General features: G+C 37.6%; 1 protein-coding gene across 2 annotated transcripts in view; it reads left to right on the top strand.

Moving 5' to 3' along the window:
• The window catches only part of Sclt1 (sodium channel and clathrin linker 1), a 92,382-nt gene that overhangs the window by 77,534 nt on the left and 2,146 nt on the right, over window positions 1-12,702 (top strand). Inside the window, exons 16-17 of one of the 2 annotated variants that reach the window (XM_050138404.1) lie at window positions 9,865-9,964; window positions 12,260-12,355. In XM_050138404.1, coding sequence (XP_049994361.1) covers window positions 9,865-9,964; window positions 12,260-12,355 — 196 coding nt within the window. The remainder of the gene's footprint in view (window positions 1-9,864; window positions 9,965-12,259; window positions 12,356-12,702) is intronic. The other variant, XM_050138405.1, reaches the window with a different exon arrangement.

Raw genomic sequence — 12,702 nt, 5'->3', positions numbered from 1 at the left:
TAGAAAAGTAATGAATACACTAAATTATCTAAAACTACCAAAGTTGTAGCAATGTGGTGATTTCTTTGACATCTTAGAAAAAGGAAGAAGAGGGAAAAAATATATTTCTTTCAAATTTAAGAAAATTAAACCCTCGGGGAGACAGAAGCAAGCACATCTCTGTGAGTTCGAGGCCAGCCTGATCTACAGATTGAGTTCCTAGACAGCCAAAACTGTTACACAGAGAAACCCTGCCTCGAAAAACCAAAAAAGAGAGAATTAAACCCACTATCAGATCAAACATGGGCAAGATTGTTTATTTTTTCTGTTTGTTTGTCTTATACATTTAAACTCGAGAGGCATTTGTTGGTACATTCTGCTAGGAAGATCAGAATTGAAGGTCATTCTTAGCTCCGTAACAATTTCACAATAGAAGCCTGGCTAATCTGACCCTGTCCAAACAAAAAACTCAAAGCCAAGATACCCCTACTGGGAAAAGAACTCATTTACTTTTTCTTTTTTTTTTTTGAGAATGATTTATTTATGAACATTGCATCTATATCACTCCTGTCTCTCTCCCTCTTGCTCAGGCTTCTATTGTATCACTCCACCCCAGTTCATTCACAAATCCATGACCTTTAATCGCTATTGTATTACACACACAGCTCTGCAACCTATTGAGTCCCATTTAGCATTGATTGTATGTACGTGTTCAGGGCTACCTACTTGAGATAGGACAGCCTCCTGGTCTCTAGAGAAAACTGATTCTCCCTCTCTCAGCAACTATTGACCACCTATACCTCTTCATCTGGGAGTTGCATCTTGTGGAAATAATCACCTGATTTTTGACAAAGAAGCCAAAATTATACAATGGAAAAAAGGAAGCATCTTCAACAAATGGTGCTGGTCTAACTGGATGTTGGCATGTAAAAGAATACAAATAGGTCCATATATATCACCTACACAAAATTCAAGTCCAATTGGATCAAAGACCTCAACATATAAACCAAGATACACTGAACTCGATAGGAAAGAAAATGGGAAATAGCCTGAAATGCATTGGCACAGGAGATAACTCCTGAACAGAATGCCAATAGCAAAGGCACTAAAATCGACAATTACTTAATAGGATCTCATGAAACTGAAAACCGTCTGTAAGGCAAATAAATGGCAGCCTACAGAATGGGAAAACATCTTCACCAACCCCCCATCTGACAGAGGTCCAATTTCTAAAATATATTAAGAACACAAGAAAATAGACCTCAATAAAACCAGATAGTCCAATTAAAATATGGGATACAGATACAAAAAGAATTCTCAACAAAGGAATCCCAAATGGCTTAAAATACTTAAAGAAATGTTCAACATACTTGGCCATCAGGAAAATGCGAATCAAAACAACTGAGCTTTCATCTTGAACCTGTCAGAATGGCTAAACTCAAAAACAGAAGAGACAACTCATGCTGGAGAGGATGTGGGGGAAGGGGAACACTTCCATTGCTGGTAGGAGTGCAAGCTTGTACAGCCACTTTGGAAATCAGTGTGGCAGTTTCTCAGAAAGTTGGGAATCAATGTACCTCAAGACCCAGCCACACCACTGGTGGGCATATACCCAAAGGATGCTCCTTCATACCGCATGGTCACTTACTCACTTATATTCATAGTGCTTTATTCATACATGCCAGAACCTGAAACCAACCTAGATGTCTTTCGGGCGGAGAGTGGTTAAAGAAAATGTGGTACATTTGCACAATGAAGTATTACTCAGTTGTTAAAAACAGTGACATGAAATTTGCAGGCAACTAGAAAAGTTCATAGCAGTGAATAAAATAACCCAGACCCAGAAAACTATACCATGGTATGTACTTACTTATAAGTGGATATTAGCTGTAAAGGATAACGATGCTACAAACCACAGACCCAGAGAAGCTAAGTAACAAGGACAGTTCAAGGGCAAACACTTGGATCTCCCTGGGAAGGAAAACTAGAATAGATTTTGTAGGTGGACTAGAGGTGGGTGGGGATAGGAACAGGAGTTGAAATAGAAGGAACACTTAGGGGCAAAAGGTGATTTGGGACCATTTTGTGCATACTGTTGGTTTCTGTACTTGTCCTTTTGCAGCTTTCCTACCAAAAAATTACCTTCCCTCCAAACCTAACTGAAATCCCACTTTTTCTGTATAAAGCATTCCAGTTGCCCTAAAATACTCTTTCCTTTTCCTGCACCCCCTGATAGCCTACCTAGTCTTTTTATGTCACTGAACTGTAAGCTAACTCTTACCTGTTACCGTCAATGAGATTGAAATGATTGTTCCTTATCATTGTGTTCAAGTAATGAACGAACAGCTAATACAGTGTACAGAATAAACTTCTCCTATTCTGACTCCTCCCTCCTTCTTCCTGCTGCCCAGACTTAAACTTTACTATTTTTCAGACTTTAGGAATATTTTATGCATAAGGTTAATACTTTAAAAGGTTTCATCTCTAATCTGTTTTTGAGATTGGTGATGCTCAATTCTGTGTTTATGTCTGAGTCAGTTGTGTGTGTCTGTCTGTCTGTCTGTCTGTCTGTCTGTCTGTCTGTCTGTGTCTATGTCTATGTGTAGTCGATTACATTGTATTTGAGTCTAAGGAATTCATTTTAATTTCTAAAACATATTTTTTTGGCTGTACATCTGTAATGTTTGGCTACTATAACTTTTTTAAGTTGTTTTTTTTTTTTTAATTAACAGGATGAGCAGCAGCTGCAGGTACTGGCAGATTACAAATGCATAATTACTAAAAGTAGCTGAAGCATATTATAGTGTACTTCAATAGAAAAAACATCTGGCAATGCTGTGTTAACTTGTCATGAGAGGATTTCAAAGAAAGCACTTACTGCAGCTGGCAAATCCATCATTTCCCTGAGATGAATAGTACACCTTTTGTTTTTAATTTTCTCATAATTGTTGAATAGAACTCTTGGTGATTTAATCTTCAGTCTCCAGGACGTCTTTCATGCACTGGGGGACTTTTCCTTTATATTGTAGTAACCACAGTCTACACAGCACCATCTTGTCTTAAACTGTGCCTCAGTAGTAGTGATTGGAACAATTAGATTAACTGACTTGTAAATGCTTAAAAGTGTAAACCTCTCGTTTCCTCCTGTATGTGTGTCTGTGTGTCCACATGTGTGCAAATGCCTATGTGTAAAGGCCTGAGTTTGATATCCAGAGTCTCCCTTGTTCACCTTCTGCCTTCGTTGGAACAGGGTCTCTGAATTGCACTCATTAGGCATTAGGGAACTATAATATTTTTTTATTATTTACAGCATTTGTGGTATTTTTCAGAAGGGCTTTTTACACTGGAAGGAAACTTTGCCTGGCTCCTTTTCAGTACTTCCTCAACCACATCACTCAGTTACAGCACACAGCAACTTAAAATTGAAGTTCACTTAATATTAGAAATACTCTGTGCGGGGAGCATCCTGGCACATGTCTTTAATCCTAGCACTCAGGAGGCAGAAACAGGCGGATGTCTGTGAGTTCGAGGCCAGCTTGGTCTACAGAGTGAGTTCCAGGACAGCCAGAGCTGTATAGTGAGAACCTATTTGGGGCTGGGCAGGGAGAAAAGAAATACTCCCTATGGGTATGGGTTGGGATATCAATTTCTAAGATAGAAACAAATAGAAGAGGGCTAGTTATTATAAAAATATTTAATGCTGACCTTTTAATTATATTATTTGTTTTATGTATATGGGTGTTTTGCCTATATGTAAACCTGTGCACCAAGTGTGTGCATGTTGCCCTCAGAGGCAAGAGGGCAATGGATCCTATAGAACTAGATTTATGGATGGTTGTGAGATACCTTGTGCCTGCTGGGAATTGAGCTCTCTCTCCAACCCCAAATGCTGGCATTTCTTGAAATCTATCTATATTGCCTTCCAACTCTCCACCAAACATTTCTGTTGGTACATCAGACTTGGTGTGTCACCCCTAGGCAGTGTTTTTATCTCATCCTGTATACTCAGTGTTACACCCTATCCTGTGTTTTTAATCTCATCCTATATGTTCCGTTTCCATAAACGTTAATATCCATCCTGTTATTGAGGTGGAATTCTGAGTGTCATCATTGCACCTTAAGTCTACCTTCCTGTATCTGGAACCTAACTGTTTCTCTCCAAACACTGTACTTGAGACTATCAATGTTATACACGTGGATTACTACTAAAACAACTGGATTCGACTGCAGTCTTTTCCCTTGTTTTTTTCAACTGCAACCAGCAAATTTTCAGAAAGTGGAATTTAATCATGTCAGTTCTCTTCTTAAAGAACATCAACACCTTCTCAGTGTTAGAAAATAAATCCCAATTGTCCCAACACATAAAATCCTTTGTGGTCTGTATTTCCAGCTTCTTCCTCTTACCTCTGTCCCTGGTCCTAATAACCACACTATACCCCATTGATACTGAACCTCCTACAGTTTCCTATGTATTGCCTTTTCTTTCCTCCTGGCCTATACACATGGATTTGATTGTCTATGACACACTTCCTTCCCTGCCATTGTCCATCCAGCTTCTATTTAACGTTCATAAAACAGCTTACAAGCCTGCTTCCTTTGGTGAGACAACTCTAATCCCCTGATTTTCCATCCACATATGTTCCTTAGCAAAAGAACATGTTAGCATATATACTACCTACAGCTTAATCCTGGTTGATTTCTAGTGCTTCCATTTATTTATAAGAATTAACTTGATCTGGTCTCTTGTCTCACTAGCACTTCACAGAGTGAGGAGCATAACATAGTCCCATCTTAGTATCTGTTAAATGAACTTCCTAATTTCCCCAAGGTTATTCTAAGACAGACACTCAAAATTAAGTAACACCAAGAAATTTTGCTCCTTACTTTATAAGTTTGAGTTTATTCAAGTAACTTTTAAAAATAAGCTTCTTAGGAATAATTTTTGTTTAAAGGGTGAGGTTTTAGAACATGATTTTACTAGTTGTAGTATCCCAAACATACTTCACTATTAGGAGCCTTCTTTGAAAATGTAATCATTGGATTCTCATTAATTCTGATATGAAATCAAGTAACTAACAACTTTGGGAAATCAGTCTGAAAATCTGACATTTAAAGTGGAGCCCGAAATAACAGAATAAATGAGCTATACCAACAAAGGCAGCAGATACTGCAGATGTAGGGGAACAAGCAGAAAGGCCTGTGGGAGAGAAGGATGGGAACAGGATGCAGTAAGCTCCAGAGCAAAGGTGACCAGAGTGTACATCGGCTGTTGTTAAATGTATTTACTTACTTTCAGTAAAATACTGAAGAATATTTCAAGTTAAAATCCAAAGTGCAGCAGGAGGAAGTCAGTAGAGGATTTGAATATCCTTAGGTTGATTTTAAGACTTCCTTTATATGCATGCACATGGAGGGCCACAAGAAGGTGTCAGATCCTCTGAAACTGGAGGTAAAGATGGTTGTGCGTTCAGTGTAGGTGGTGGGAACTTGGGATTGGCTCTCTGCAGTTGAGGCTTAGGTAGGAAGATGACAGGTCTGCCTGGTCAACTTAATGAGCCCCAGCTCAAATTCGAAAATACAGTAAGGGCAATGGATACCATCTAGTTGTTAAGTGAACTTGTATAAGGCACACCTGAGTTCGATACTCAGTACCACAAAATAAAAATTAAAAAAAAAAAACAGTTTAGCTGAAATATTCAGTTTGTCAGTTTGCCTATACTTTTAGCAAACATAAATTCCAATAAAAAACCTGGACAAAACCATCTTTAGAATTCCTAGGATATCTGTGAACCCTTTTCATCCATCTTACATCTAATGTCAGAGTCTTTGTGACCATAGCAGAATACTCATCGTTCACACACTGCACCTTGCGTTAGAGAGCTGATGTGAAACCTGAGACTGTGCAAGGGTGGACTGCAAACAGTCAGGAGAGTGAACTGTGGAAATCAGCTTTTGTAATTTATTGAAAAAATACTGACTTGGTGACTTTGGAGTTTAGCATTATGCTCAGCGTGCTTCCTTCATAGATAAAACATTCTGACTTTTATTAATGTTATGTAATGTACAGAAATTAATATTTTGTAACATGTTTCTACATTATATTTTGTAAACCTGACTAGAATTCTGTCATTTAAATATTAATTATGTATATGATCTAAAATATTTGAGACACTCATAGGCTAGGCAGTTCCTACTATAGTTCCTACTATAAATTATGATTCCTCATTCTTCTGGGTATTCTTTTGATGAATGCTGTGACAGAAATTATAGAGAAATTGGGTACACATTCCACTAAATTTTTTTCTTTTTATTTATTCTTTTCTCATACAGTACATCCCAATCGCAGGCTCCCCTCCCTCTACTCCTCCCAGTTCTCCCCTACCCTCCCTCTCCCCCTTATCTACTGCTCTTCCATTTCCCTTCAGAAAAGAGCAGGTCTCCAAGGGATATAACTAGATGGAGTTAGACTTGGCAAAACTCCTTATATCAAGGTTGGACGAAGCAACCAAGTAGGAAAAGGGTCTCAAGGACAGGCAAAGGAGCCAAAGATATCCCTACTCCCACTGTTAAGTATTGCAGGGAATGAGCTTGTTGGTTGCCCCGGCCGCTCAGAACCAAAATAATGACACAGAAATTGTATTAATTAAATCACTGCTTGGCCCATTAACTCTTAAACTTCTTATTGGCTAACTCTTACATATTAATTTAACCCATCTCCATTAATCTGTGTATCACCACAAATTCGTGGCCTACCAGCAAAGTTTCAGTATGGCTATCTCTGGCAGCAGATCCATGGCGTCTTTCTGATTCCACCTCCTTTCTCCCAGCATTCAGCCTAGCTTTCCCTGCCTACCTAAGTTCTGCCCTATCAAGGCAGTTTGTTTATTCATTTACCAATAAAAGCAACTCATAGACAGAAGGACCTTCCACACCAGTTAAGGGTCCTACAAAAACCCTAAACTAAACAAGCAGAGCATATATACTGAGGACCTAGTGCAGACCCATGCAGTGTCCATGGTTGCCCTCAGTCTCTGTGAGGCCCTCTGGCTTCTAACTCCTTCCCTCACCCCTCTTCCCGGGGGCTCCCTGAGTTCCTCCTAATGTTTGGCTGTAAGTCTCTGAGTCAGTTCCTATCAGCTGCCAGAAGAAGCCTCTCCGATGGTGATTAGGCTAGGCACTGATCTATGAGTATAGCAGGATATCATTAGGAATCATTTCACTGAGCTTTTCCCCCTTTGTTTTTTAACCAGTCATGTTTGGTTCTACCTCAGAACTTGGGGCCATCCACCTTCTAGTTCCTGCCCATCCAGAAAAATGTCAGACATGGGCTCCTTCTTGTAGCATGGGCATCAAGTTAAACCAGTCATTGGTTGGTCACTCCCATGAGCTCTGAGCTCCTTTTGCCCCAGCTTATCATGTAGGCAGGACAGACTTTTTATTTGGTGTAAATACTCTTTAAGTACCATAATGTCATACAGAAACGGAAATGTATCTCTGTGTGCCTCTGCAGACTATACTTAAATCACTCCTGAGAGGTAAGAAGTTTTCTTTTTTTCTGGAGTTTCCAGAGAAGAGATTAGATAGCTTTATTCGGAAAGTAGTTTATTTGTACTCAGTTTTTAAACTTTATTTTCAGTTTTTCCACATATAAAATTAGACCTCACCAGGTTGTCTTGACAACTAAAATAAGTTCATTTCTGAATGTACCTGAACTGCCTGGCAGGTGGGGAGCACCGTGTGTTTGTTAGAATCATAACCACTATCATCATTATCTCTTGCTAAATGCTAGGTTATAAGCATATGAAAATGGCCATCAGTGTTGCTTGCAATCCACTGGAGCATGACAGATCTGCATAGATAAATACTTATAAAGACGAATAATTTAGTATAAAAATTAATACTTAATTTTACTTAATTACTTGTATTTTTCTGATCATCAGTTTTGTGGAAAATTATTACTGTCCATCATGCAAATTGCCTTAAGTAAACAAATAGTTTAGTTGTCAAATCACACAATGGGTAGTTTTCTGGTTTTATGTAAAAGGAATATTGATTATAAATGTTACTGTTTCATATTAACCTTGGTCGTACTCCTTATTTTATATCCATACTAATATGCATAATTTTGTCTTCAATTATATTTGGCCTGGAAGACTGGCTCCTGTGGCCATTTTGATTTTCTCCTGTTGGAAGCAGTGATTTTAGGGTGCATGAGATTCTCTAGGTACTGTTTTCTCTACCTTGTCACCACCAAAATAAAGGTTAAATATTTGAGTTTGCTGTGATGAAATCAGTGATAACAGTTCAGACACTTGATTGTGAAGCTGAACTAATCCATCATTGAAGGGGTGAGCACTGGTCTTCCCAAGTGCAGGTCTGGGGATGGCAGTACTATGACTACCACTGTTTGTCCCACATCAGCCTGTGGTAAGTGGTCAATAACTATTACTGAAACTTGTTATTGATAACATGAACCTATCCTGGCTTATATATTTATTACTCATAGCTTACTAATTTTAACAGCTATTCCCTCAAATATAGTATACCCTAGGGATTTATTGAGTTCTCAAGCTGTTTATGTGGCTCATTTGAAAATATAAAAGCTGGAGCTATTTGAGGGAGTATTATTTTGTTGTTTAATTTTAGAAATATAAAGTTAAAGGATAAAAGCCAGTATTTAACTATTTTAATACTACAAAATTGATTTGGAATTTGTTCTGACTCACTTCTTGCGTAGGCATGGAGGTCCTTGTGCTCACAGACGAGCACTAGGAGAGCACAGAATATTTACACACAGGGTTAGTCCTTCAAGAAAAGAAACGTAATACCTGTTGAGAGCGTATGTGCATTCTGTTCTAGTGACCTCTGCGTTGTCTGTATGCAGTGCCCATAGAGACAAAAAAGGACATTGTAACCCCTGGAAGTGGAGTTACAGGAAGGTGTGAGCTGCCTTATGTGGATGCTGGAAACTGAACCCAGGTCTTAGGCAAGATCAGCAAGTATTCTTACTGCTGAGCTATCTTTCCAGGATATATGTTTTTGTTTTTTGTTTTTATCAAGACATGGTATCACAGCATATTCCCAGCTAGCCTGGAATTCACTATATAGACTAGACTGGCCTCAAACTCACTAAGATTCACTTGCCTCTGCCTCATGAGCGCTGGAATTAAAAATATGTGCTACTAAACTTATCTGTGATATAATTTTTAAGTGTAACGAAATATACATCATTTACATTTACCTTCTGAACCACTTTTACTGGATTCAATAGGGTTAAGTATATTCACAATGTAACTACCCCAGAATACATGTTTATTTATGCATTAGTTACTTTTCTATTGCTGTGACAAAACATCATGACCAAGGCAATATATAAAAAAGAAAGCATTTAATTTGGGCTATGGGTTCAGAAAGTTAGAGTTGATGATTACAGGGTAAAAAGTGTGGCACAGAAATAGCTGAGAACAAACCCTGTCTCGAAAAGAAATAGCTGAGAACTTACGTCTTGATCTGCAAGTAGAAAGTTTTGAGGGAGCACACTGGGAATAGTGTGAGTTTTTAAACCTCAAAGCCCACCGCCAATGACACACCTTCTTCAACAAGGGCGTGCTTCCTAATCCTTTCCAAATGGATCCACCACCTGGTAACCAGTTATTCAAACATGAGTCTGTGGCGGCCCTTCTCATTTAAACCACCACGTTTTATTTGAAAAAGATGAGTACGTTACTATTTTTTTAAAAAAGAACTTTTGTTCAAAATATAAATGTCTCACTAGTAAAGATTTTAGTTTACATTGTTTTATTCTTGTTTTCAACTTAAATTTTAAGTGTGTATTTTATATTTGCATATACTTCCAAACTTTCCCTTTTACGTTTGTTTGGTCAGTTCTCAATTCTCGCTTAATAGGAGTGAGCTGAGTCGACAGAAACTTCATACCCAAGAGCTACTTTCTCAGCTGGAAATGGCAAATGAAAAGGTAGCCGAGGTAAGAAAATGACTCCCCTCCCCCTAGGGAAGTCCCTTCTACTGCAGCTTGATACACACACTATAGCCTTCAAAATGCACCAAACCCAAATATTCTCTACTCAGGAATAACTACATACAAATAGCCACAAACAATTACCCCTAAAACTCCACACTTACTATACTCTGAATAAAAACGAATCACTAGTGATTCATCTTTTGTATACAGTAAAAGTAGAATTCTTATTTGTTGTTAAAATTTGTGCAGTATATTAGAGACTATATACTTTAGAATCCTCTTTTCTCATGAGAATCTCTAAAATTGTTTTATGTACCTCTTCATTTGTTTTACTCTATCACAAAAGACACATCAAAAATACTTATGTCTAATAGAATATACAAAAAAGTGTTAAGATAGATATACCTTAGAATCATATACAAAGAAAGAGTTCTTCATTTCTTTTCTTATGGCTCTATAAAAGCAAATAAATTCTAGATTTGGGACTTCCTAAAGTTTAATTCTTCATTTATGTTCTAGCTTCAGATATATGTGGTAGAATTTCATTGGTCTATGGCCTATCTTCCATTGTCATCTACAAGAGACATAGTAAGATCACCACTCTTGAACATCATGGCATTGTTGATATGAGTCACGTAGAAAATAGTTAAAGATTTGTATTGAAATGTTCCTTGGTATAGCTTCCACCTAGAAAAAATTATTGTAAGTAAAAAACACAGTTTCAGTACAGTACAGTTAATAATATTTGACAAAAAAAAAAAAACCAAAAAGATCAGATTTACTCAGTCTGCACTTTGTTTTAACTATTATGGCAACCATATAGAAAGATATATAGAGTCTGGTTTATAGATATCAAAATGATTACTGTAGATAATGGGATCTCTCCCTTAGTTTTCTCTAGTGTGTAGAGTACCTCTTAAAATTTAAAACTTAAATTTAATACTTAAACAACTTGGTTGTTTAGTACAGCTGATATAGATTTCTTCATAGATTTAATTTTGCGTTGGACACTTAATTATAACAAGCTCATTTTAACTCTGTGCTCTTTATTTCATTGTTATATGTTACTTGGCATGGCATTCACTCTAACCCCTTCTTGCTAGGACATAAAAAGCTATCTAGCTCTTCGTAGATAAAGGGGTTTTTAACCATTCCTGTTTGGCCTTGTATTTTCTGGATTGAGTTAAATGCCAGAAAATATATGTAATCATTTTGTTTGTACAAAAATGTCTTTTTCAAATGCATTGCGCCAAGCAGGTTAAGTATGGAAAAAGAACACATTTTCAGTTGACAAGTTGTTTTTAACTTGTTGAGATGACAGTATGTAATGATGGCTTGGTATTCATGTTATAGTTCTTGTTATATCATGATAATAACATAAAACTGTGTCCTCAGTTTCCAGAGGCAAGACAGTGCTTGTAGTGTTAGCTTTTTGGGAGACTCTTACCAACCTTTCTCCCAGCTCTTGGAGCTCTGAGCATTCCTTGACTTGTGGGTGGTGCTTTTTCTATCTTTACAGTGTCTTCCATGTATGTATCTGTCTTTGTATCCAAATCTGCCATTTTCATGAAGACATCAGCCATGAAGTATGACCCACTATAGTCCCCTTAACTTAATCATCTACAAAGGTTATTTGCAAGTCAGCTCATATTCACAACTACAAGGGATTAGAACTGTAGCATCTTTGGGGGAATAGAATTCAATATGTAACAATGTTGACCCTAGTAGCAGGATGCAGATGTTTTGGGGAGCATACAAGAGTCACCCCAACTCTTTACTGAGGCTGTGGTTATAAGGCCCAGTGTTTGGCTTCTGTGGTTCTGAAGCAATGATCAAGCACAACAAGGTTAACAGACCAAAAACTCAAAAAGTCTTGTTTTCTTTTGTGATTCAGTTTGCTTTTAGATTTGTCAAATTGAGTTTTGAATGATATAGAAGGAGGAATAACTTGGGGCAATGTCTTTCCACCTTCCTAATGATTCAGTTCCTCATCTTGTGGTGACCCCCAACCATAAAATTATTTCATCACTACTACATAACTGTAATTTTGCTACTATTATGAATCATACATGTAAATATCATGTAGGGTATCTGATAAGCGGCCCTGTGAAAGAGTTGTCCAACCCTCCAAGCACAGGTTGAGAATGAAGTAGAATCAGCTGTGTGATATGGTGCTCATGACTTGGAAAATGTAAATGTGGAGATGATGGCATCTTGATTTTACAAGTGGTTAAATTATGTTCCAATTTGTCCAGCTCACATTTGGATTTGAATTTGTTTTTTATTTCCCCTTAAAAGAATGAAAAGTTAATTCTGGAGCATCAAGAAAAAGCCAACAGACTTCAGAGACGTCTAAGTCAGGCCGAAGAAAGAGCTGCGTCAGTATCCCAGCAGGTAGGGAACATCCTCATTACCCAGAGTGGATAAACAGCCTGGATTTCTTTTTCTTCTGAAATAAATAAGCAGAGGTCCTCAGATGTTCCCAAGAACTGATTGTTTGATCTTTACTCAATTAAAATATACAAACTTAGTCTCCTTAGTACTTGCAGTTGAAAAAGTTTATATATAAAATAGACATCAGTATCCTCTGTCTGTACATATATCTAGAACTACCATCTCTAGTAAAGTAGCTGGTAGCCAGACACTACTTTTACTGGGATTAAATGAAATAAAAATTGAAGTCGTACTAGCCAAATTTTAAGTGTTTGGTAACTGGCTAGTGGGAAGTTGGAAAGAGCAGA

Source organism: Alexandromys fortis, unplaced genomic scaffold (genome assembly GCF_014885135.2).
Source record: "Alexandromys fortis isolate MF-2015 unplaced genomic scaffold, M_Fortis_MF-2015_v1.1 scaffold_15, whole genome shotgun sequence".
Classification (NCBI taxonomy): Eukaryota; Metazoa; Chordata; class Mammalia; order Rodentia; family Cricetidae; genus Alexandromys; species Alexandromys fortis.
The sequence above is the reverse complement of the archived record's forward strand: the minus strand, read 5'-3'. Positions and strand labels throughout refer to the sequence as shown.